The 26,037-nt window shown below is 37.4% G+C and overlaps 1 protein-coding gene across 1 annotated transcript; it reads right to left on the reverse strand.

Moving 5' to 3' along the window:
• Positions 1 to 5,714: 5,714 nt before the first annotated feature.
• Positions 5,715 to 23,014, reverse strand: RFC3 (replication factor C subunit 3). Its single transcript, XM_019971411.2, has 9 exons — positions 22,806 to 23,014; positions 20,972 to 21,109; positions 20,469 to 20,536; positions 16,976 to 17,073; positions 12,918 to 13,099; positions 11,610 to 11,746; positions 11,422 to 11,520; positions 7,454 to 7,523; positions 5,715 to 6,009 (listed from the first exon to the last, which is right to left on the reverse strand). The coding sequence occupies exons 1-9, from the start codon at positions 22,890 to 22,892 to the stop codon at positions 5,818 to 5,820; spliced, it is 1,071 nt and encodes a 356-aa protein (XP_019826970.2). The 5' UTR covers positions 22,893 to 23,014; the 3' UTR covers positions 5,715 to 5,817.
• Positions 23,015 to 26,037: the final 3,023 nt, after the last annotated feature.

A 26,037-nucleotide genomic window follows, 5' to 3' on the forward strand; every position in this document is an offset into this window, starting at 1 on the left:
TGCTTCCTGACCTGCATACAAATTTCTCAAGAGGCAGGTCAGGTGGTCTGGTATGCCCATCTCTTTCAGAATTTTCCAGTTTATTGTGATCCACACAGTCAAAGGCTTTGGCATAGTCAAGAAAACAGAAATAGATGTTTTTCTGGAACTCTCTTGCTTTTTCCATGATCCAGCGGTTTTGGCAATTTGATCTCTGGTTCCTCTGCCTTTTCTAAAACCAGCTTGAACATCTGGAAGTTCACGGTTCACGTATTGCTAAAGCCTGGCTTGGAGAATTTTGAGCATTACTTTACTAGCGTGTGAGATGAGTGCAATTGTGCAGTAGTTAGAGCATTCTTTGGCATTGCTTTTCTTTGGGATTGGAATGAAAACTGACCTTTTCCAGTCCTGTGCCCACTGCTGAGTTTTCCAAATTTGCTGGCATATTGAGTGCAGCACTTGCACAGCATCATCTTTCAGGATTTGGAATAGCTCAACTGGAATTCCATCACTTCCACTAGCTTTGTTCGTAGTGATGCTTTCTAAGGCCCACTTGACTTCACATTTCAGAATGTCTGGCTCTTGGTGAGTGGTCACACCATTGTGATTATCTGGGTTGTGAAGATCTTTTTTGTACAGTTCTTCTGTGCATTCTTGCCATCTCTTCTTAATATCTTCTGCTTCTGTTAGTCCATACCATTTCTGTCCTTTATAGAGCCCATCTTTGCATGAAATGTTCCTTTGTTCTCTCTAATTTTCTTGAAGAGATCGCTAGTCTTTCCCATTCTGTTGTTTTCCTCTATTTCTTTGCATTGACTGCTGAGGAAGGCTTTCTTTTCTCTCTTTGCTATTCATTGGAACTCTGCATTCAGATGTTTATATCTTTCCTTTTCTCCTTTGCTTTTCGCTTCTCTTCTTTTCACAGCTATTTGTAAGGCCTCCTCAGACAGCCATTTTACTTTTTTGCATTTCTTTTCCATGGGGATCGTCTTGATCCCTGTCTCCTGTACAATGTCATGAACCTCTGTCCATAGTTCATCAGGCACTCTATCAGATTTAGTCCCTTAAATCTATTTCTCACTTCCACTGTTTAATCATAAGGGATTTGATTTAGGTCATACCTGGATGGTCTAGTGGTTTTCCCTACTTTCTTCAAGTTAAGTCTTAAATTGGCAATAAGGAGTTCATGATCTGAGCCACAGTCATCTCCTGGTCTTGTTTTGTTGACTGTATTAGAGCTTCTCCATCTTTGGCTGCAAAGAATATAATCAATCTGATTTCAGTGTTGACCTGAGAACCCCATGAACAGTATGAAAAGGCAAAATGATAGGATACTGAAAGAGGAACTCCCCAGGTCAGTAGGTGCCCAATATGCTACTGGAGATCAGTGGAGAAACAACTCCAGAAAGAATGAAGGGATGGAGCCAAAGCAAAAACAATACCCAGTTGTGGATGTGACTGGTGATAGAAGCAAGGGCCGATGCTGTAAAGAGCAATATTGCATAGGAACCTGGAATGTCAGGTCCATGAATCAAGGCAAATTAGAAGTGGTCAAACAGGAGATGGCAAGAGTGAACGTCAACATTTTAAGAATCAGCGAACTAAAATGGACTGGAATGGGTGAATTTAACTCAGATGACGATTATATCTACTACTGCGGGCAGGAATCCCTCAGAAGAAATGGAGTAGCCATCATGGTCAACAAGAGAGTCCGAAATGCAGTACTTGGATGCAATCTCAAAAATGACAGAATGATCTCGGTTCGTTTCCAAGGCAAACCATTCAATATCACAGTAATCCAAGTCTATGCCCCAACCAGTAACACTGAAGAAGCTGAAGTTGAATGGTTCTATGAAGACCTACAAGACCTTTTAGAACTTACATCCAAAAAAGATGTCTTTTTCATTACAGGGGACTGGAATGCAAAAGTAGGAAGTCAAGAAACACCTGGAGTAACAGGCAAATTTGGCCTTGGAATACGGAATGAAGTAGGGCATAGGCTAAGAGTTTTGCCAAGAAAACGCACTGGTCATAGCAAACACCCTCTTCCCACAACACAAGAGAAGACTCTACACATGGACATCACCAGATGGTCAACACCGAAATCAGATTGATTTAATGGTTAGACGCATTGTATTATCAACTAAAGAATTCAATCTTTGTAAAGCAGGAGATAGGCAGTGGGGAAAAATTAAGAACAGATTTTCCTTTCCTTTCCAACATGAGGAAGTTGACTTCTTTTAACAATTCAAATATCGTTTTTGCCTGACCTTTGTGTAAAGACAGCAGATACCTATGTTATGCACTCAACTTATTCAAGACATAGCATTACATTTATACACATGTTCTTTAACAATCACTTATTTTCAATGTATAGGTCTTGAGCAGTTTATTAATTTATTACTAAGTATTTTAGGATTTTTTGATGTATTGTAAATGGAATTATTTAAACCTTATATTCCAGTTATTTACTTCAATTACATAAAAATACAATTAGTTTTTGTATATTGACTTTATATCTTATAAGCTTGCTAAATTCATTTCTTAAAGGAACTGTTTTTTAGGTAAACTATAATTTCATCTGCTAAAAAAACCAATTTTCCTCCATCGTTTTGTTTTCTTATGCCTGTTATATATTTTTCTTCCCTTATTAAACTGACTAGTTAAAGGCTAAAAGGCTTGGGGGGAAAATGTAATTACTTTGAAATCCAGCAAAAATATAAGACGACTAAAAATGGAGGGATGGATAGATATGTGATAAAGCAAATGCAGTTACATGTCCACTATAAACTACTGGTATGAATTTTGTCTTTTTTTTTTTTTAAATTTTGTTATGTTGGAAACTTTAATAGGATGATATTAAGGAAAATAAAAACCAAAGCAAGAATCTAATTTTGAGAGAGGGTCTTAGGACAAGAGAGACAAGGATAGAAGACATTGTAGGTTTCTACAGACAAGTGAAAATCAGTAAAATCCAAGGCATGGGATTACAAACAGATGAACAGCTTCTCTACTGTATCAAGAGAAAATATGAATGCACAGAGTAAACAGGATACATACAAATAAACATATAGTAATACAGGATACATACATATTGTTTTGGTAGTTGGCTGATAAGGAGATAAGGTTATCTGCTCTAAATGAAGTTTTGGCAAAGGCATTAAAGAGACTTGATCAGAGAAACGCTGAGTTTGCTGGGCAGTATTAAGGGCCTATATCTTGGTTGGTGGCTGTGAATGTATTAGAGGGGAGTCTGTGCTCACCTACCTAGATCCAGTTTCTTCATCTACAAAACAGGATAATAAAGGACAACTTCAAGATTAAGAGAACTAAATAACAGAATGCCTGTCAAGAATCTAACCCAGTGCCTCATATAAAGGTATTTAATGTTATTCTGGAAAGACTGTAAAGCTCTTTCCATGCCTACTGCTGTAAATTATCTTGCACAGCTGCACTTTAGGAAGTTGCTAAAGTTTCTTATGCTGCTATCTAACAGAGACAGTAACTTTAGTAAGCAATCAGCATCAAAAGAGCTGAAACAGGCACAGAAAGTACCAAGCCACAAACGTACCCTACAGTGTCCGTAACCAGCATTAGGCTGTAATTTAAACATGAGTGAAGGTTTTTAAGGATCACTTTTCCTTTACTGAGAGGAAAGCAATTTAAGTCTGCATACTACAAACACCTGATAAAGAACACCTCATGATAACATTTCATATTTCCACAAATTTCCATAGGAACTGTAAACGGGAAAGAAACCTAAGAGCAAACAACTAGTAAAATTTAGTTCATCAATTTAAAAAACATGATGACTATGACTTTCCTGAGAACTAGGTACAAGGAAAACTGCTGCCAAGGGTTGATTTTCTAATTTTTAAGAAATGTATTTCATGATTTGGAGTGCTATAATTTGGAAACAACATTTAAATTTCCTATTACTCAGATCTGCTATAATTCAAAGTAAAAAACAGTACTTAAGGAAAAAACATAGCAAGAGTTTTTTTGTGTGTGTGATGCATATTGCACAACTTCTAATATTTTATGTACAAAAATTTGTATTATTAAAACATAAAACTAAAGGGGAGTGATATCAGCATCATGGCAGCTTAAGATGTACCTCATTTTTGTCTGTCTGCCAACAACAAAATTTGACATCCACCCATGGGCAGAAATGCCTTTGAGCAAGCTGTGGAATCCAGCACCATAAACCAAGGGACCTGAGAGGAATCATGCTCAGTCATTTACTGTGTTTCCATGTCTTGGCTATTGTAAACAGTATTGCTATCAACATTTGCTAAACTTCTAATTCTGTTCATTTTAAAGAACTACGGAAGATAAGTGATTTACATCCAGGAATCAACACCTTCACACAATTGTGGTAACGAAGAGTTGAGGGAAAAAGAGAATTCAGAGGCTGGGGTGGCTGAATACGCATGGCAGAAATGTGGAAAGGGGAGAGTTACACAGAAAAGTTCAACAGAAATCTGCATAATGCATGCCTTGCATCTTTGGCTAATTAATAAACTGCAAATACATTGAGTATAACTTCACATTGAGCATTTCTTCAAAGAGAAAAAAGCCGATAACAAAATACAACTAGGCAAAGACCTGCTGGAAACTAAGCTGAATAATTACCAGAGCTCACATAGGGCTGGAAGACAATGAGTCCTGGTGACTCAGGATAGACTTCAATGATCTCTGGAGCATTTAATCTCTGGGACATACTTTTTACTTCCCTTTTTTCCCCCCTACAAATTAAAACAGTCTTAGCTCTCCCAAACCTCACTTTCCCAGTTCTTCTATTACAATATCAATATCCCTCCTAACATGAAGCCACCAGGACTAAGACTTCCAGATGGGGCCTGATTAGTATCACTTGCTCTCATAAAAAGGGCAACCATCATTCCTCTTAATCTGAACAGTTTCCCAGGTTTAGGTTTTTCAGTGAGTGTGTAGCTGTGTCTTTGCCAATTAAACACTTCCTGATTACTTAGCACCAACTGCTACAAAAGCAGATCTTCCCAATATTCTTATATAGAGCTTGTCACTGACTTTTGTCAAGCAAACCCTGTATTCCATGAACCAGATTTCTGAATAAAGAATGTTCCAAAGGATAGGACCAATAATATAACAGCACACTTGTTCAAAGAATAATTTCAACAGTAATATACCTTTGCTTCAGAACTATATGATGGATATTCTTTAAGACTCTCAAGTATTAATGAAAAGATCTTTATTTCTTAATAGTCAACCTTATACCAAATCTGAATCACTGAATTAAAAGCTGGATTTCTATAGTTTTAACAGATGGTTCATGCAATTTTCTCCATACCCATGCTATTATAATTCAAAATTAATTCCTATATATGCTGCAAAAATATAATTCTTGGTTGAGGGAAAATATGATTAAAGATAATGACTTGCCAAGCAAAAATTTATGTACCTGTGGCCAAAAATGGTTATCTGGAGGTAAGAAAACAAACCCTGATTTTTTAGGTAAATTTCCTTCAGCAGGGGAGAGAGTGGATGGAAATGGGAGGATCAATACTGCATACTTGGAAAACATACTTTTAAAGTAAATTAAAATCATGTTCTTAGACTCGACAGTTTCCAGTTGTATCCTTTCAATACACTTCAATAGTACAGGAGCAGTTATTTAACTCAGAGAATAATGATTAATAATTCAGAGGAATTACTACCTTCCCCCTTCCAAAAAAAAAAAAAAAACACACAAATAACAATTAAGCAATGTTAGTTTATTTTATCTGTAGCTCTTCCAATATAAACTGAACATAAATGATGATATTGAGAAATATTAGGAAGAATTACTGAGAGATGTCAGAATATCATGCCTTCCAATCCATCCTCCATGAACTTCTTATAAAGTGCCATAAATTTGGCCACAAACGCTTCCAAGTGATAAATGGCTTTGCTACCCAGTTGTAGACGATGTTCATAGTAAGCTGCCATCTGGGCCACTTCTCCTTTCAGTTGTCCATCACAATTATGTAAAAGTTCTGAGAGAAGGCCCTAAAGAAAGATAAATAGCAATTTTAAAAAGTAATAATTAAAAAAATATTAGCTAAACACGCTTTACTTGTCTCATTCAAAAAGGAAGTGAAACTTAAATACTGATATGTTCTCCTTTTTATTTTTGATGGACCATCAGACTTTATCCAAAAGAACATACTAGAGTAAAAATGTGGTAGTTATCTATCATATTTCAACCTCAAATACTTAAATCTACAAGGGTGCAAAGATTTAAGTACAAAGATGCTTACTGTAACATTATTAATTATAATAATCTGTAGACAACCTGAAGTCTAACACTTCAGGTTGTAACACAGGGGTTATATCCAAAAAACTGGTATAGTCATACAATGAAATCCCAGTCATGTACCAAAAAGAATGAGGTAAATCTGTCATGAAACAGCATCCATACTACACTGCTGAATTTAAAAAGCATAGTAGTGTAAAAGACACTAAAGCTTTGTGAAACATACATTGCTGCGTCGCTTCAGTCGTGTCCGACTCTGTGCGACCCCATGGACTGCAGCCTACCAGGCTTCTCCGTCCATGGGATTCTCCAGGCAAGAACACTGGAGTGGGTTGCCATTTCCTTCTCCAATGCATGAAAGTGGAAAGTGAAAGTGAAGTCGCTCAGTCGTGTCTGACTCTTAGCGACCCCATGGACTGCAGCCTACCAGGCTCCTCCATCCATGGGATTTTCTGGGCAACAGTACTGGAGTGGGGTGCCACTGCCTTCTCCGTGAAACATACATATATGGACTCAATTCAGTGTGACTTGAAAAGAGGTCTTATGAAAACAGAAGGGGGAATCTTCACTTTTGAATTTTTTCATGTAATTTTAATAAATACAAAGAAATAAAAAGTCTTGTATTGCCTAAGATGTAATAGTCAATTTACAATATCTTTCTAGCTAGAGAGTTGATTAGGTTTAGACCAGACCTAAAGTCGTCCCTCACAAATCACTACCACCTTCTTTAACCTCAATTTTCAAGTGCACTGAGGCTTGCTGTCTAAAATATTAATACTATTCCCTGACTACTTGCATGGATCCACCTTTCAATCCTTCAAGTTTCAGATTAAACATACCTTCCACAGAAGCCATCACTGATCTTCCATAACTCAGCCCTCCATTTTTATCATTTTACCTGGTCACTGCCTTTATAATACTTAGACCATTCTGAAATCCTCTTGCTTCTTGTTTCCCATTCCATTTCACCAAAATGTAACTTCTCTGAAGGAGGCCCACCCTTGTTTCCTTCAACACACTCCTAACGGTGACTGGCACACCTTACAAGCTCCATACAATTTGGACTGAGTATCTGCTGAACTAATGAGCTGGACAGAAAGAACTGACAATATATCTTTGTGCAGCAAAAGCCATGATACCACATAATCAAACCAGACTGTATGGTTATAGACAGTACAAGATTTGAAATCAGAATACCTTCATTATTATTTCAGGAGGAATACAGTGAGTTAGAAGCTCATACAGTCTTCCACGAACTTCAAGGAGCCTGAACAAAACAAAACAATACTTTGTAATGAAAACAGGAGATCATTTTTCTAAATACCTACTGTGCCATCTTACTTTAAGAATTATACATCCCAGTACAAACATTTTCTTCAATGGCTTATCATATTTAAGATACATACATGGGAGCTTTTCCTAACTTTAGTTCATTTTTCTAAAATAAAATTATAGAACTGTCTTAAAGTCAGACAACATTTATATTCATTTACATATATAGACGCACACCCACACAGTATCTATATATATATACACTGAAAATACAGAAGACTTCACGCATAGTAAGGGTTGAGCTTATTCACACCACGAATTTTAATATACTTTAATGATACATCAAGTAATATTTTTCTTTCCTTCTCCAGATAGATGATACATAGGAAATGAGAAAATGGTTATGAAAATATTAAATAATAAGTTAATTACAGAAGAAAAGAAAATATAACCATGAATATAACATGTTATCATCTCAACTGCAAAGTAAAAAAAAAAATTATGGCAGAGAAACAAAGCTGTTTTGTCATTGAAAGGGCAGTACAAGAGGGTACAGGTGGGCACAAACCCAGGCTGGCTAAGTGAATATGGCCATTTGTTGGAGGGCTCTGTAAGATCATAATTCTAGGCCCTTCTCATAACACTTTCAGGAAGAAAAAGGGTTAATGAGGGAAATACACATGTAACATATTAAAACAGCAAGAAGAAAAGTGACAAATTATATTTACAAAAGTAACTTAATCTTTCTAAATATACTTACCTACCCCTAAAGAAAAAATATTGTTCTGAATCTTTACCAAAATAAGACCACATTATGTTCTATATTTCAGATCAAGCAGGGAAGTGATTTTTAAAAGATTTCTTCAAAGCAGAAGTTAAGACCCCCTTCCTGAGATTCTAGGAGTATGAAGTTGTACCACAATAAAACTAAGTAAAGTAAAAAAAAGACTAGCATTTTTCGAGCAACTGCTATGCACAAGACACTATGACAATAATTTAACTCAGTCACCATATCAGCTATGGTGAGGCATTATCTCCATTTTTTTTTTTTAAAGAAAAAACTAAGGCCCGGATGGTTTAAATAACCTGACAAAGTTGACCATAGCAGAGCCATGATTTAAGCACAAATCTGTCTTAGCCCATACCCTTCCAGTGTCTGCCAAAGCATCTATTTAATCTCTTATCTGTATGAGGTTCACTGCAGTACACTATTTCTCACAAACACAAGTCTCTTTCACTGAAGAGAACATGAAGTTCAGAGAGGTTAAGCTTCCAGCAAAACTTATATAGTTGAAGCAGCATTACCTCAAGTCTGATTCCAAAGGCCTTAATGTCTCTTGGACATGACAGTATATACCCCAAATAAAATCTGATTCTTAACGTATAAATGACAGATGATATGAAATTATTTTAATAATGCATATAGCTTATTTCTAAAAAGCTGATTCACAATATATTTACGTATAAAACTGTACTCTAACAATACTGTGTGCATCTCACACATGTTCTCATGCTTCTCTTAGTCTGAGTTCATTTCTAATATGATTTCATTTCTAAAACATTAATATATTCATTATTAAGCCGGTGTCATTATCTCTTGGAGGTTACAAGTGATAATGAGTACAAATTATTCTATCAGAGAAACATGGTATTCTAGAACTGCCTCTGCCTCTTACTAACCAAATGTCCCTGAAAAAAAGCAACAATCTTGCTAAGAATCAGTTTTCTATCTGTAAGATGGTAATAATGCATTCCTCATAGGACTGTTATTTGAATTAAATGAAATAGTGTAAATGTCAGCATAATAATTGCTCATCATATGTAAGCTGCTAGTCACATGAGAAAGGTGGAGCAGAGAACCTGCCTGCAAAGGCAGGAGATGCAAGAGATGCAGGTTCAGATCCCTGGGTCAGGAAGATCCCCTGGAGAAGGAAATGGCAACTCACTCCATTATTCTTGCCTAGAAAATTCCACGGACAGAGAAGCTTGCGGGGCTACAGTCTACAGGGTCAAAAAAAGTTGGACACTCTGAGCACATATCACAGACACATATCACATTAGAAAATAAGAAATTTCCTAACATGTATCAAAAAAAGAATCAAGACTATAAATATTACAGCTAGACTACAGGGTCAAAAATCAGGAGTCATTGGTACTGTGCGGACCAATGTTCAAAATGACACTGGCCATCCTAGTATTTCTGGACAGCTTCAAGGCTTTCGGAAATTAAGAGGAATATTTTGTTTTAAAGACACAATGCCATCAAATCCCAAATCTGTTAATCTAAATAGGGAACAGCAGCACTTCTTCCTGGACAAATTCATTTATGAGCTGTCAAAATTTGTTTGGAAACTGGAGGAATGGGCAGCAGCAGCAGAATTAAGAAAAGTAATAATCAACTTAAGTCTTAAAAATACATTTAATAATGTCAAATATTGCAACATCTGTACCTAAATCTCCTTAAGAGCGGGAAAGTTCAACTATTATCATCAATTTTTCTTCTTTAAAATCAGAACAAAAACAAGAAAAGTCACCTTTGGTGTGGAAATATTTTATGAAAGTAAAAAGCTCCTAAGACATGCTTCATTTGAATTTTATTTCCTTAAAACTTGAGATTTCTTCACTACCTGACAGTATTTACAAAATGGAATGCACACTTTATCCTAAAGTCAAGGTTTCTTTTCTCAAGAATCTACTTAAAACATCTGGCACTTTTCGAAAACTATTTCTTCAACTAAAATAGATGAAGAGGAATTCAATGCAAACTTTGATAAAATATCAAGTACCGATTTTCTATGACCATTCACCTCCTCTAATCTATTATGGTTGTCCAACAGTACATATTGCAATTTCCTTTGGAGAATTTCTTATAAAAATAACAATTCTCAGATATACCACCCAAAAGGAGAAACACAGTATATTCCTTCTCCCAATTATGTTCACGTAAACCAAGGAAGCTTACATTTCAGTGGCTGCACTCAATCTAGTCTGTTTTCTAAAATAATCAATAACCCTCTCTAAAGTCCAAAGATGGGTTTCTCATTTCAGACAGGCAAAAAAAGTAGGAGACTGTGTCTCAGTGAGCTTACACAACCTTCACCAGACTTTCCAAAAGTACCAAGCCTTAAGACTGTCACTCTTGATTTGGAGAAGAGCCCATTGCCCTCCTCAATCAAAGTCATAACAAATCCAACCGGCTATGGTTGAAGTACTTTCAGTGTGGTCTACTACTGAATAAGAGACCCAAGAAGCAAACAGAAACATCTGTGCAGCAGATATGCACAAAATACTTCCTACATACTGACGGCACATACACAGTATTATTCTTAATGGAGCCTATCACCACACATGAGCTCGGAGTCTTCTAGTTCTCAAACCACTATCACACAATCTCTCTTCATTATACAAATGAAAAAGCTGAAGCTCTAAGTTTATAAAGTTACCTGCTTAAGGACACTTAGCTAAAAATTAGAAGAACTTGGAAGTCTACACACAGTCTAGTGTCTTTCTATAACACATCAATTACAAAGTTATACAGTGTTATCTTCAATATTAGAAAGCTAGACACATCATGCTATGCATTAATATTAAATCATCCAAGATTCTGAGGGGGAAAAAAAACCTTAAACTTCCAAAATTTGTTTCAATTTATGTGTAAGTTCCATACTTGCATGCCAGTAGCTTCTTAAAAGCCATGATATCATACACCAACTATTCTGAACCATTAAATGTCTAAAACTCTACTTTTTCTTTAGAAGTATAGTATTTTATAATTTAAATTTAATTATAATGCTACATGGCATGGTATCAGTATAAAACAGCTAATCTACAACTTAGAATATCTGTACTGTCTCAGTGATCAAACTTTTATGGTGATCTTTTATAGCGGTTACCTCTGTGGAGTTTGTTGACTGACAATAGCATTGGCAGTCTCCCTCAGATACACCTCCCAATCTGTTTCAGGGATTTCTTGATCTGCAGTAAAAGGATATCTACATGACAAAAAGAGAACACAATAAATTAAACGAAAGTGGTTTATATCACAACATGATTCCCGTAGTAACTGACCCCTTTTACTCACTGTTGCACTCTGCAGGCTTCACACATAAGCAGAGCTTTTCTGAGATTTCTGCAGGACTTCTCGGCAAGTCTATGAGCCAGTTGTGGAGGAAGATTTAGACCCTCCTTCTTACACACAGTAGATAACACATGGCAAATCTACAAATAAAATAATAAAGTAACAAAAATGAGCAATCTGCCAAACTGCATGCTGAGACAATTTCTGTTAAGAATATTGTTACAGAACTCCAACCTTTCTTTTTTTGGTCACTGCTGCTATTGCTAAGTCACTTCAGTCGTGTCCGACTCTGTGCGACCCCATAGACAGCAGCCCACCAGGCTCCCCCGTCCCTGGGATTCTCCAGGCAAGAACACTGGAGTGGGTTGCCATTTCCTTTTTGGTCACTACCCTACCCTAATCCACTGTTCCTTCAGCAGGAAGCCAGGGGTCTAACCTAGCTATCAGGTACAGTCAGTAACTAGATGGGCACCTGGAGAAAGATCTGGTCCCACTTCCATACCTGCCAGCCTCAAGGCAGCAGGGAGTTGGAGACAAAGGGCCACAGGTTGGTGACAAAAACACTGCTCACAAGGCTGCCAAGTTGAGCTGTACAAGCCTAACTGGACACAACTCAGGCACCAAGATGTGAATGGTACTCATGGGAGAGACATAACCTGGTGGTCCTGCTGCTTTATAAACATTTTAAACTCTAAAACTCTCAAAATCTTTACAAGTGAAACTCACAATACAATGTCACTTATTATCCCTACTTTGCATAAAATCACCCCAAACCTATTAACAGCAGAAACTTGCTTATTGTGAGAAACTGGCATTTTTACTGATAGCTGTTAAGAATGCTATGACTGAAGCAACTTAGCCATAGCAGCAGCATTAAGAATGATAAAGGAAAAAAAAAAAAAAATACACTTTATGTTGATTCAAACTAACTTTGGTCTCTGAACTAGGGACTAGGAATTCCCAAATCATCTTCTTGAAAAATCTATTTCCTAAATATTCAAGTCTCCTCTATAAGCCAGTTAAGTCAGGTTGAGGTAGAAGCCACTAAATAACTAGCTTTCCCTTAGTTTTATAAAATCCACAATTACTACCTATTTAAAGAAAAAGATGATTTAAAGAAAAGAACATTTTCTATATACTGATATCTAGTATTTACTACTATAATGGTTTGAGTTAGCACCTAGGCCATAGCTATTTCTGAATTGCTGACATAGTTCACTACGTTTTTACAAGAACAAACACAATAGGGATGTACACACAGTATGCATGGAATCTGAACTGAATTCTTCTGAAAAATTTAACTTGACTTACATCTTCAATGCTGGGAGCAGGCACACGAACTGCAAGGCACCTACTACGAATAGGTGGTATCACTTTAGACGTAGAATTGCAACACAAGATCAATCTGCAGGTGGACATATACTTTTCCATGGTTCTGCGCAAGGCATGTTGAGCATCTTTAGTGAGTTTGTCAACTTCTGTCAATAACACAACTGAGTGAAGGAGAAACAAAACAAACTTTTGAGTATTTATCTTTCTCATTATTCAGAGTGAAATCCTAAACAGTAAGCCTAATATACTACTTTTCCCTTTGGAGAAGACATACAAAAGTTATAGGTATGGTAGAATTTATTTTTATTAAAAAAAAATTCTAGCTTACTTCAATCTGTATAATAGGCTCCAGTTTCATCCACCTCATTAGAACTGATTCAAATGTATATGGCTGAGTAATACTCCATTGTGTATATGTACCACAGCTTTCTTATCCATTCGTCTGCTGATGGACATCTAGGTTGCTTCCATGTCCTGGCTATTATAAACAGTGCTGCGATGAACACTGGGGTACATGTGTCTCTTTCAATTCTGGTCTCCTCAGTATGTATGCCCAGCAGTGGGATTGCTGGGTCGTATGGCAGCTCTATTTCCAGTTTTTTAAGGAACCTCCACACTGTTCTCCATAGTGGCTGTACTAGTTTGCATTCCCACCAACAGTGTAAGAGGGTTCCCTTTTCTCCACACCCTCTCCAGCATTTATTGCTTGTAGACTTTTGGATAGCAGCCATTCTGACTGGCGTGAAATGGTACTTCATTGTGGCTTTGATTTGTATTTCTCTGATAATGAGTGATGTTGAGCATCTTTTCATGTGTTTGTTAGCCATCTGTATGTCTTCTTTGGAGAAATGTCTGTTTAGTTCTTTGGCCCATTTTTTGATTGGGTTGTTAATTTTTCTGGAATTGAGTTGCAGGAGTTGCTTGTATATTTTTGAGATTAATTCTTTGTCAGTTGCTTCATTTGCTATTATTTTCTCCCATTCTGAAGGCTGTCTTTTCACCTTGCTTATAGTTTCCTTTGTTGTGCAGAAGCTTTTAATTAGGTCCCATTTATTTTTGCTTTCATTTCCAATATTCTGGGAGGTGGGTCATGGAGGATCCTGCTGTGATTTATGTCAGAGAGTCTTTTGCCTATGTTCTCCTCTAGGAGTTTTATAGTTTCTGGTCTTACGTTTAGATCTTTAATCCATTTTGAGTTTATTTTTGTGTATGGTGTTAGAAAGTGTTCTAGTTTCATTCTTTTACAAGTGTTTGACCAGTTTTTCCAGCACTGCTTGTTATAGAGATTGTCTTTTCTCCATTGTATATTCTTGCCTCCTTTGTCAAAGATACGGTGTTCACAGGTGCATGGATTTACCTCTGGGCTTTCTATTCTGTTCCACTGATCTATATTTCTGTCTTTGTGCCAGTACCATACTGTCTTGATGACTGTGGCTTTGTAGTAGAGCCTGAAGTCAGGCAGGTTGATTTCTCTAGTTCCATTCTTCTTTCTCAAGATTGCTTTGGTTATTCAAGGTTTTTTGTATTTCCACACAAACTGTGAAATTATTTGTTCTAGCTCTGAGAAAAATACTGTTGGTAGCTTGATAGGGATTGCATTGAATCTATAGATTGCTTTGAGTAGTATACTCATTTTCACTATATTGATTCTTCTGATCCACGAACACGGTGTATTTCTCCATCAATTAGTGTCCTCTTTGATTTCTTTCACCAGTGTTTTATAGTTTTCTATATATAAGTCTTTGTTTCTTTAGGTAGATATATTCCTAAGTATTTTATTCTTTTCATTGCAATGGTGAATGGAATTGTTTCCTTAATTTCTCTATTTTCTCATTATTAGTGTATACAGAGTGAAGTAAACCAGAAAGAAAAACACCAATACGGTATACTAATGCATATATATGGAATTTAGAAAGATGGTAATGATAACCCTGTATGCGAGACAGCAAAAGAGACACAGATGTATAGAACAGTCTTTTGGACTCTGTGGGAGAGGGTGAGGGTGGGATGATTTGGGAGAATGACATTAAAACATGTATAATATCATATGTGAAACGAATCGCCAGTCCAGGTTCGATGCATGATACAGGATGCTCGGGGCTGAAGCACTGGGATGACCCAGAGGGATGGTATGGGGACGGAGATGGGAGGGGGGTTCAGGATAGGGAACACATGTATACCCGTGGAAGACTCATGTCAATGTATGGCAAAACCAATACAATATTGTAAAGTAATTAGCCTCCAATTAAAATAAATAAATTTATACTAAAAAAAAATCTAAGATCAAACACTAAGATAATGAAGCTAAAGAGGTTATTTTGTTGCAGAATCTACTGTAGTCTTTTTATACTTATATGCAGTAAAAATCACCAAGACAAGGATATAGTGTGCTGCATTTACCCAAAATATTTCACTCAGGTGTGTACTTCTGTACAAAATCTTAGCATTCTAAGGAATATACTTTGGAAAACACTGTCACAACAGATGTAGCAAATAAGGGATAAAGATATCTGGTTACTTGTATAATAAGATTCTACCTGGTCATAATCAAGGATTGGCCTTAAAGTGTTTGAGAAATTCAGTATGCAGGGACTGAATCCAGCATTGTATTAAATTACTTCAAGAAGATGACAGTGATAGCAGTGCAGCATTTGAATCTCTCCCATAAAAGAACAGATTCCAAGATCCAAGACAACATTTACATTGAAACTAGGTGACAAGCTGTCCCCAAGAACCCTAAATATAAGTAAGTGAGAACAAGAAACTACGTGTGGCTAGGATCCACCAGTTTTTTGATATCTTCAGAACAGGAGAACCTTAAATCACCCACAAAAGCACACTGAATATATGAGCCAATCTGAGAACAGCATCCATAGGGTTCAATTCATGAACAAGAGCTAAGGGACCTTGATGCAATAAGATCTGACAGACCAGTGGACTAAAAATAACAAAATGAAGCTCTCTTCCAAGACAATGATTCCCAATGACAAATTCTGGAAATCGAACACAAACTGAATAGAATAAATAAAAATAAGGAGATCAATCACAATATCTGACAGGATAGCAGTAAAAAAATAATGCAAAACTAAATAATTGCTAGGCAGAAAACAGCACAATATTTTAAAAACTGTAGTGAGGATTACTCCAGAAATACAAAGCAGTTTCATTAGATGATCCAGTAAGATAATAATGAGAACTAAGAAGAAAAATTATAAGACCACAAAGAATATTTGAAAAAAAAAATTTTTGATTTTGAAATGTACAGTTTAAGGAGAAAAGATAAGAAATAGGCTGGAATACGTAAGATGATTCACACAACAGTAAAATGAGCAATGAAAAAAAGTTAAATTATCACATCCACTAAAGAAAAAGTACAGCTTATTTTCTCCACTAAATCTGACAAGGATTAAAAATAATAAATGTTAGACAGAAATGGGCATTCCTAAATACTGCTGGCAGTAGCACAAATCTATATCTTTTTTCAAATGAAGATTTTGGCAAAATATGTCAAAAACATTAAATATTGGCATATATATCAGAAAATTTGTTGTAAAAATATATGGTGTTATGTACAAAACACTGGAAATGTTAAAAGTAATGGTCTCTGGATGGTGGGATTACAGCTGATTTGAATTTTCTTTTGTTTAGCAATATATTTAATAATGAACATATAACTTTTGTTCAAAGAATCATTATTTGTAAATCATGCAATTCCCTTTTAAAATTCTTTTTCCATTACTAATCTAAATATTTTATTAATTCTAAAGTAACAAATAGGTGGCACAAACAGTTCTCTTTCTGACACAATTCAACTCCATTAGACTATAAATACCTGGAGCACAGAGTTTATGTTTCTCTTCTTCACTTCTACATATTTAAAAAAAAAAAAAAAGGTGGCATAGTGCTTGGCACAGAACAGGTTAATAACATATTTGCTAAATGGTTGGAATTTACATTCCTCATTATATTTTCCTCTTATACCCATTACTTATAATTTAAGTGCCTGCCTCATCCAAAATAAAAAAAATATCACATACCTTTAAAATCTTTTTGAGAGCTTGTTTCAAGTTGCTGTGATTGTGCCACTGTTTTCAACATCTCCTGAATTACTACCCGATCGCTATTTCCAGCATCACTATATAAAATAAAAGTAGTGGTAAATATATACATGCAAATATTTAATAAGTACTAACCCTTACTTGTAAGCTAAGAAAAATCTTGAAGATCTTCAGTGATTAAAATTTTAAGCAAACTGAGTGACACTACATTCACAAAACTTTAAAACTGAAGTGTTTTAGGATCACTAATGACTGTGTGGATCACAATGAACTGTGGAAAATTCTGAAAGAGATGGGAATACCAGACCACCTGATCTGCCTCTTGAGAAACCTGTATACAGGTCAGGAAGCACAGTTAGAACTGGACATGTAACAACAGACTGGTTCCAATTAGGAAAAGCAGTATGTCGAGGCTGTATATTGTCACCCTGCTTATTTAACTTCTATGCAAAGTACATCATGAGAAACGCTGGGCTGGATGAAGCACAAGGTGGAATCAAGATTGCTGGGAGAAATATCAATAACCTCAGATATGCAGATGACACCACCCTTATGGCAGAAAGTGAAGAGGAACTAAAAAGCCTCTTGATGAAAGTAAAAGAGTAGAGTGAAAAAGTTGGCTTAAAGCTCAACATTCAGAAAACGAAGATCATGGCACCCGGTCCCATCACTTCATGGCAAACAGATGGGGAAACAGTGCAAACAGTGGCTGACTTTATTTTTCTGAGCTCCAAAATCACTGCAGGTGGTGACTGAAGCCATGAAATTAAAAGATGTTTGCTCCTTGGAAGAAAAGTTATGACCAACCTAGACAGGATATTAAAAAGCAGAGACATAACTCTGCCAACAAAGGTCTGTCTAGTCTATGGTTTTTCCAGTGGTCATGTTTGGATGTGGGAGTTGGGACTATAAAGAAAGTTGAGCGCCAAAGAATTGATGCTTTTGAACTGTGGTGTTGGAGAAGACTCTTGAGAGTCCCTTGGACTGCAAGGAGATCCAACCAGTCCATCCTAAAGGAGATCAGTCTTGGGTGTTCACTGGAGGGACTGTTGCTGAAGCTGAAACTCCAGTACTTTGGCCACCTGATGAGAGGAGCTGACTCATTTGAAAAGACCCTAATGCTGGGAAAGACTGAGGGCAGGAAGAGAGGGGGATGACAGAGGATGAGACGGTTGGATGGCATCACTGACACAATGGACATGGATTTGGGTGGACTCTGGAAGTTGGTGATGGACAGGGAGGCCTGGCGTGCTGCGGTTCATGGGGTCACAAAGTCGGACACGACTGAGCGACTGAACCAAACTGAAACATACTCCTATACTCAACTACAATTTGATTAACATAACTGAAAACACCAAACATGTTCTTAAGTTTCAGTTCGGTTCAGTCACTCAGTCGTGTCCAACTCTTTGCGACCCCATGAATCACAGCACACCAGGCCTCCCTGTCCATCACCAACTCCCAGAGTGTACCCAAACTCATGTCAATTGAGTCAGTGATGCCATCCAACCATCTCATTTTCTGTTGTCCCCTTCTCTTCCTGCCCTCAATCCTTCTCAGCATCAGGGTCTTTTCAAATGAGTCAGCTCTTCACATCAGGTGGCCAAAGTATTGGAGTTTCAGCTTCAACATCAGTCCTTCCAATGAACACCCAGGACTGATCTTTAGGATGGACTGGTTGGATATACTTGCAGTCCAAGGGACTCTCAAGAGTCTTCTCCAACACCACACTTCAAAAGCATCAATTCTTTGGCGCTCAGCCTTCTTTATAGTCCAACTCTCACATCCATACATGACTACTGTAAAAACCACAGCCTTGACTAGATGGACCTTTGTTGACGAAGTAATATCTCTGCTTTTTAATATCCTGTCTAGGTTGGTCATAACTTTAGATCCAAGGAGTAAGCCACTTAAAAAGAGACATAGCTATTAACAGTACCAAATACTTTGACACTTCTGTATCCACTATAGTTAATACCTGCTGCTGCTAAGTCGCTTCAGTCGTGTCTGACTCTGTGCGACCCCATAGACGGCAGCCCACTAGGCTCCGCCGTCCCTGGGATTCTCCAGGCAAGAATACTGGAGTGGGTTGCCATTTCCTTCTCCAATGCACCAAAGTGAAAAGTGAAAGTGAAGTCGCTCAGTCGTGTCCGACTCTTAGAGACCCCATGGACTGCAGCCTACCAGGCTCCTCCATCCATGGGATTTTCCAGGCAAGAGTACTGGAGTGGGGTGCCATTGCCTTCTCCAAGTTAATACCTAGTCACAGCTAATTTCTTAGTTGCCTACAACTACTCAAAATATAAAAATAACTTGTTAAAACAAATTTGATCTGTGTTCTTCTTCTCTATCCCCAAACTAGCAAAGGTGTGTGAGAGAACAAGCCTAGACAAGTTGTTCCCAGTATCAGCAGAGTTGATTCAAGGTCTTAGAAAGGGGATGGGATAAGCAAATGAAGTTCAGGATACAAAACAGAACTCTGTAAGCTGTTGATTTATAGGCATTACCAATCATTTATACCAATATCATTGCTTTAGCACTTAAGCCCTGTACCTCACAAACCAAAATAAGTCACCTGGTTATTTAGGTTGAATGTCAATTCCAAACACCTGAAAAACAAAGAGCTTAATCTCCAATTGACTATTAGCGCTACAGAAGAACTCTTAATCAGAAAAAGAGGGCAAAGAAATCAGCTTTAGTTTATTTTCTTAAACAGCCATCATGTCCTTCTCAATATTATTAGATCAATATACCCTCTAATCCAAAAACTGAAAGAAAATGGAAAGAATGAACGAGTAACCCAAATCACTTTATAAAATATTTTCTCAGGCATTTACAAACTTTTTAGACATACTTTGCTCACCAGTTCTGAATAAGTCAATATAACAAAAATTTACTGACTATTCAAAGTACTTTGTGTAACACACAGAGCTTTATAGAGCAAGAACTTAATTATTAAAAATTTTTGACTTGGGGGAGGGGTCTCAGAGAGAAGGGAAAGTGGAAAGGTTCTAGGCTCCCTGTTTCACACAGGGCAGCTTCATTTTCATTTGTTTTATATTTTGTCTCTCTATACGGAGATCAGCCCTGGGATTTCTTTGGAAAGAATGATGCTAAAGCTGAAACTCCAGTACTTTGGCCACCTCATGCGAAGAGTTGACTCATTGGAAAAGACTCTGATGCTGGGAGGGATTGGGGGCAAGAGGAGAAGGGGACGACAGAGGATGAGATGGCTGGATGGCATCACTGACTTGATGGACTTGAGTCTGAGTAAACTCTGGGAGTTGGTGATGGACAGGGAGGCCTGGCGTGCTGGGATTCATGGGGTCGCAAAGAGTGGGACATGACCGAGCGACTGATCTGATCTGATCTGATACATGATTTTATATCAAAAAACCATTCTACTCTTTAAAAAAAGAAGTCTGAACACCACTATTCTAAAAATGCTTATTTCTATGTAGTATCCACTTACCTAGGATTAACTTCAAGGTGGTAATTGCTTGCAATAGTGCTAATTTCAATTTTCTTTTTCGATGGAGTCTGTGGACAAAGAAATAGTTATTTTTTTAATGTTTATTGGCTATTTCTCCTATTATCTGTATTTCATTGTTTTTTTTAATTATATAAACAATTTATGATTAAAGAAATAAAACTTTAGATAATCACCACTAATGTTAGCCCCATTCTTAATGTGCAGGTAAACATGTTTTTATATACACTAGGTCATATCACACATCTTGTTTTTCGTGGATCACTTTTTTCCTTTACCTCCAGAAACCTCCAAACTATCCCCAGCTAACAGCAGATCATTATAAACAATCTGCATATGCCCTTTCACAGCCTGTTCCATGCTAATACACAAAAATAAACACATACTATTAATAACACATTATTGAATAGTGTCTGTGTTTCTCATAAAAATTGTTTTTAAAGGAGGTAATCATATATATTTCTGTTTCAAACTGAAATGCTTACTGTGATGGTCTGATGTTCAATTCTCAATTTTTCCACTCCAACACCATAAAGTTCACGTAGAATACACATAATTCTTGTCTTTTTTCCAGCACCTGATGGTCCATACACTAACAGATGAGGAAAGTCACCACATTGTACCTGGAATAAAAAGGATAAGGCATTTTCCCTAGAGAAGCCACTGCTCCTACATGTAGAAACTACTTTCTATGTATGAAATATTTTGTCTCTAGGAAAGTTCAAAAACACGTGTGTGTGAATGAACATAGAGACAGACATATCTTTAACTATGAAATCGATTATTCCCCTGGAATTAATGCTGTATAGGCTGGATGGCATCACCGACTCAATGGACATGAGTTTGGGTAAACTCCGGGAGTTGGTGATGGACACGGAGGCCTGGCGTGATGCAATTCATGGGGTCGCAAAGAGTCAGACACGACTGAGTGACTGAACTGAACTTATATATCTAGCACAGTACATGTAAGATACAACACTATATGCTAGAAAGCAAGAAATCCCAAACCTGGCTGACTATCAGATGTGCTTAAAAATACTTATAATAAAAGACTGATTAATTCCAGGACTCCATTCACAAGATTAAGATTCAATAACTGAGACTGTGATGACTGCCATAGTTTGCACTTCTACAAAGAGTCCCTTGGATGAGAAATGAGTGCATTTGGTTTTATTTGGAAGGTAAAGGAAAACTTTGTAGGGGAGAAGGAAAGTAAAGTGGGGAAAAGAAGGTAGCCAACAAGTGTTATCAACTTAAAAACCACTCTGGACATCTGGAGCTTGATCCTGCTGGGGATACACCTGAAGCCAGTGTGAAAATACATTACAGTATTAAACCACCCAAGGAATGGGGAAGCTGCAGTATGATACATTACCTCTCCTCAAACCTTTGCTAGTTTGGGAAAGAAAATGGGGGATAAGGTGTTAATTCCCTGGCATTTCAAATCTGCTTAGTGGTGTCAGCAAGAAAAAGCCTCCAGCAAGTGCAGATGCAGGGAGCTGGAAGTCAGGTCTGTGTAATCTCACAAGTTAAGAGCAAAAGAATGGAGTAGGATGCTGACAGTTCTGTATTACAGAACTACACTATGTGTTTTAAATATGTTCACAGGTGATTCTGATGCTCAAGTCAGGCCTGGGGGTCAGTGCTGTGAAGGTTATAAAGAGGACAAGACACAGACCTTAACCTTCTGAAAAGCATAAAATCTTGTGGAGTGTAATTTTATAAATAACCATTTAAAAATAAAGAAGTATCAACAGAAGTGCTGTTAAGTAAACTTTAATACTTTACAAACTTATCTATCGCTGGCACTGAAAGAATAAAGTGTCAAGGAAAGGAACTATTCACCTAATACAGTGCATGGAAAAAGGAGGTGCTCCACAAATACAGCCTTCATTTTTTAAATTTCGATCCCAGCAAAAATAAAAGTTATGCTCCAAGTGTTTCTGTTTTATTAAGTTGAAGATTAAAACGTAAACAGGTGAATACATTTGAAAAGCAAATCTATTAACTCAAGACTAACATATTAAATCTCTGTCCAAATATTTATTCCAAAACCTATACAATAAAAAACGGGACAAAGGAAATAAAATATATCCCATGGTTAAGAAAATCAAAGAGGACAGTTCTCAAGGAGACTTTCTTTGTTTGCAAGCACAGTCCCCGGCCCCACACTCTGTCCCCGTCCCTGTTTTACTTTTCTCCACAGCACTTGACACCTTCTAAAGCCGGAGGGCGAAGCTCCGCTCTTGAGGGGCGCGAAACCTCCGAGTGGCGCACCTCCCCTCCCCCGGCTCTTTCCGCCTCGTCCCGCCGACTCACCAGGTTGCGCAGCTGGGCCGCCTGCTCCTTGTGATAGTCTAGCTGTCCCAAGGAGCAGGGCCGGTATTTGTCCACCCAGAGGCTCATTCCAGCCCGAGTTCCCAGGGTCAGACACTCGAATGCCCCGCGCGCGCGCCCCCCTCACAGACCCGCAAACAAGTTTTCCCGCGAGCTTCAAATCTCGCGACATCACTACCGGCGTGTTCGCGTAGCTAGGCACGGAAAGACTACGGAAGCCTAGTTTGGACAAAATTGGTCGCAATGTCGGAACCGCCTATTTATTAATGTTCATTGTTTCATTTAATAATTTATTCTTTGCTCCCACCCTTATCATAGTACAGGAATTATTAAGCAAAACTGGAAAATTGTCTCTGATACTCTAGGAGTCAAATCTGGGTACTTCAGAGACACCACCATTCTGAACTCATTTCATTCGTTCATTCATTCACTCGTTCCTTCCATCGAAACCTAACAACTATTTACCTTGTGGAGTTCTGTATTTGGCACCAGAATATATCCGGCTTGGGACTTGTCTCACGTGGCAGGGACCAAAACAAGCTCTATTGAGTAAACCGCTAAAATTAAGATGTAATCTTCATTACGTTTCCTGACCTCCATTCCTCAAGATTCTTAATGGATTTAAAGCTAAGGAATCTAAAAGGTCGTGAAAAAGCTACAGAAATGGGACAACGCAAACTGCACCTCTTAAATACACTTCTCTCGATGTATGTAATTTTAATTACATGTTTAACTTACACTTTTACTTTACATATTGTTCAGAATCCTAAATACTGCAACGGGACAGAAATTAATTTCCAATATGTGTAATAACCTTCTATCAAGGTCCCCCCTCTCATTCATTTATGACACAAGAATTGACTGTATTCTCTGAATCATCATATTTACTGAATTATTCATATGTGCAGGAAATTACTCGGCACAATTAATAACAACATGAAGTAAAAGACACAGTCTATTCGCAAAAAACTTCTGAAACAACCTATGAGACATCCACCTCAAGACCTTTCCACGTAGGATTTCAGCCCAGTGCACTTCTCTGGGGCAAACCTGTAGCTGGTTCTTGCCAGAATCAGGAGTAAGGTTCTTAAGGCTGGATCTAATTTTGTTTCTTTAAAGAGGAAGAAATTTCATGGTTGCAAGAAGCTGAGAGACCAGTTCAGGGCATAAAAGGATATATGTAACTTTGGCTTTACCGCTGTGCTTATGAGTTTTCTTCTTTTTTCATATACTTGGACAGATTTGGACCTTCTTTTTCAGAGAGCATACCCAGAAAAATTTGCTGGTGTCCGGCCTCTATTAATAAAAATGAGAAAGTTCTGACCCTTTTTCTTATACTTTTCTCTGATTATGGTCAATGATCAATTATAATTGGTAAATAGAACTTATAATAAAGCATGTTATAATTCCATTCCCTCATTTAACACAGAATTAATAGGCAGATCCCTTTCTGCACTTTAGAAATAAAATTAAATACTAAGAGAAAATTTTGAAGAGATTATGAATGGAAAATTCATAGTAAATTGTGGCAGAGACAATGCTCTGTATTCACCAAACCTCTTTCCTGTTCCTCCTGAGGAGACAGGGATGCTTTCTCCAGCTTCCTCAGAAATTAGTGGAATTCTGTGACTGAGTTCTGGCCAATAGAAAGCAGGTCTGCAATGATGAGTCCTACCTCCATTCCTATCCAATTTAAACTCCTGGGTCCTCCTGCATACTTTCTCTGTTCATTGGCCAGTTCGAAGCAGAAAATCCAGAGGAGGGTTTTGAGGCTCTAGGGGACAGTTGAGGCCCTTGATAGTAGGAAACCAAGTTCCTTCATCTTAGGCCAGAGTGATCCACCCTCTCCCCCAAACAAAGTGGGTAATTTATGCAGGAGAAGATCAAATGGATCATCAGTGAGAGATTGAGAAAAGTGAAACAGAGGAGAACGTAAAGCCAGAGCACCCTGTATTATCAAGATCACTTCGAGGAGCAACTGGAGCTTGACCCCTCTGGAGACTTTTTGAGGAATGTATAGAGTATATCTTTGAATCATCTATTTAGGTGGGCTGGGGAGACGTTCTTATACCCTACTGGTTGAGGTTTTCTCCCCTGAGGATGGTAATTCACAATACACAGTTCTGTACTGGGCCTATGTACTAAGTAGGACCCTGTTTGTGCCCATGCTGTCAAAGGACAAGAATCTGACCATTTTTTTCTTATCCATTATCTGTTTCCTCATCCACTTATGCTCCAAGAACACAGGTATTAATGAACTTGAGCTATTTTTAAGTGTACAATTCAGTAGCATTAAATATATTTATTCACATTGTTGTACAATCATCATTATTATCTGTCTCCAGAAATTTTTCATCATCCCAAACTGCAATTCTGCACATATTAAAAGTAACTCCCTGTGCTGGTAATCCCCAGGCTATGGCAATCAGCATTCTACTTTATGTTCTCTATAAATTTGACTAATCTGGGTACCTTTATAAGTGGAGCCATATAGTATTTATCTTTTCATGTTTGGTTTATTTTACGTACTTTCATACCTTTAAAGTTCATCAATGTTGTAACATGTATCAGAATTTCATTTTTTCAAAGCTGAATAACATTCCATTGTAGGTATATACCATAATTTATTTATCTACTTATCCATCAATAGACATTTGGGTTGTTTTAATCTTTTGGCTTCTGTGAATGATGCTACTATGAACATTAGTGTGCAAATATCTGTTCAAGCTTCTGATTCCAGATTGTCTGGGGCAAATGGCCAGAAGTGGAATTACTACAGTATATGGTAATTCCATGTTTAATTTGTTGAGTAGCCCCCTCAGTGTTTTTCATGACAGTTGTGTCACTTTATGTTCCCACCAGCAATACACTGAGGTTACAGTACCTCCACATCCTCATCAACCAGTAAGCCTTTTTAATTTTTGCCATTCTGGTGGGTTTATAGAGGAATAAGTAATGGTATTGAACATTTTATCACATGCCTACTGGATATCAGAATATTATTTTGTAAAATGCTATTCAAGGTTTTGTGTTTTTTTTTTTTTTTTACTAGTTTGTCTCTTAATGACTTATTTTCAAACATATGTATTGTAGATATCTTTTTCTATGTGTAACTTGGCTTTGAACGCTCTTAATGGTTTCTTTTGATGAACAGAAGTTCTTAATTTTACTGTAGTTTAGTGCATATTGGAGGAGGAAATGGCAACCCACTCCA

Source organism: Bos indicus, chromosome 12 (assembly GCF_029378745.1).
Source record: "Bos indicus isolate NIAB-ARS_2022 breed Sahiwal x Tharparkar chromosome 12, NIAB-ARS_B.indTharparkar_mat_pri_1.0, whole genome shotgun sequence".
In the NCBI taxonomy this organism is placed as follows: domain Eukaryota; kingdom Metazoa; phylum Chordata; class Mammalia; order Artiodactyla; family Bovidae; genus Bos; species Bos indicus.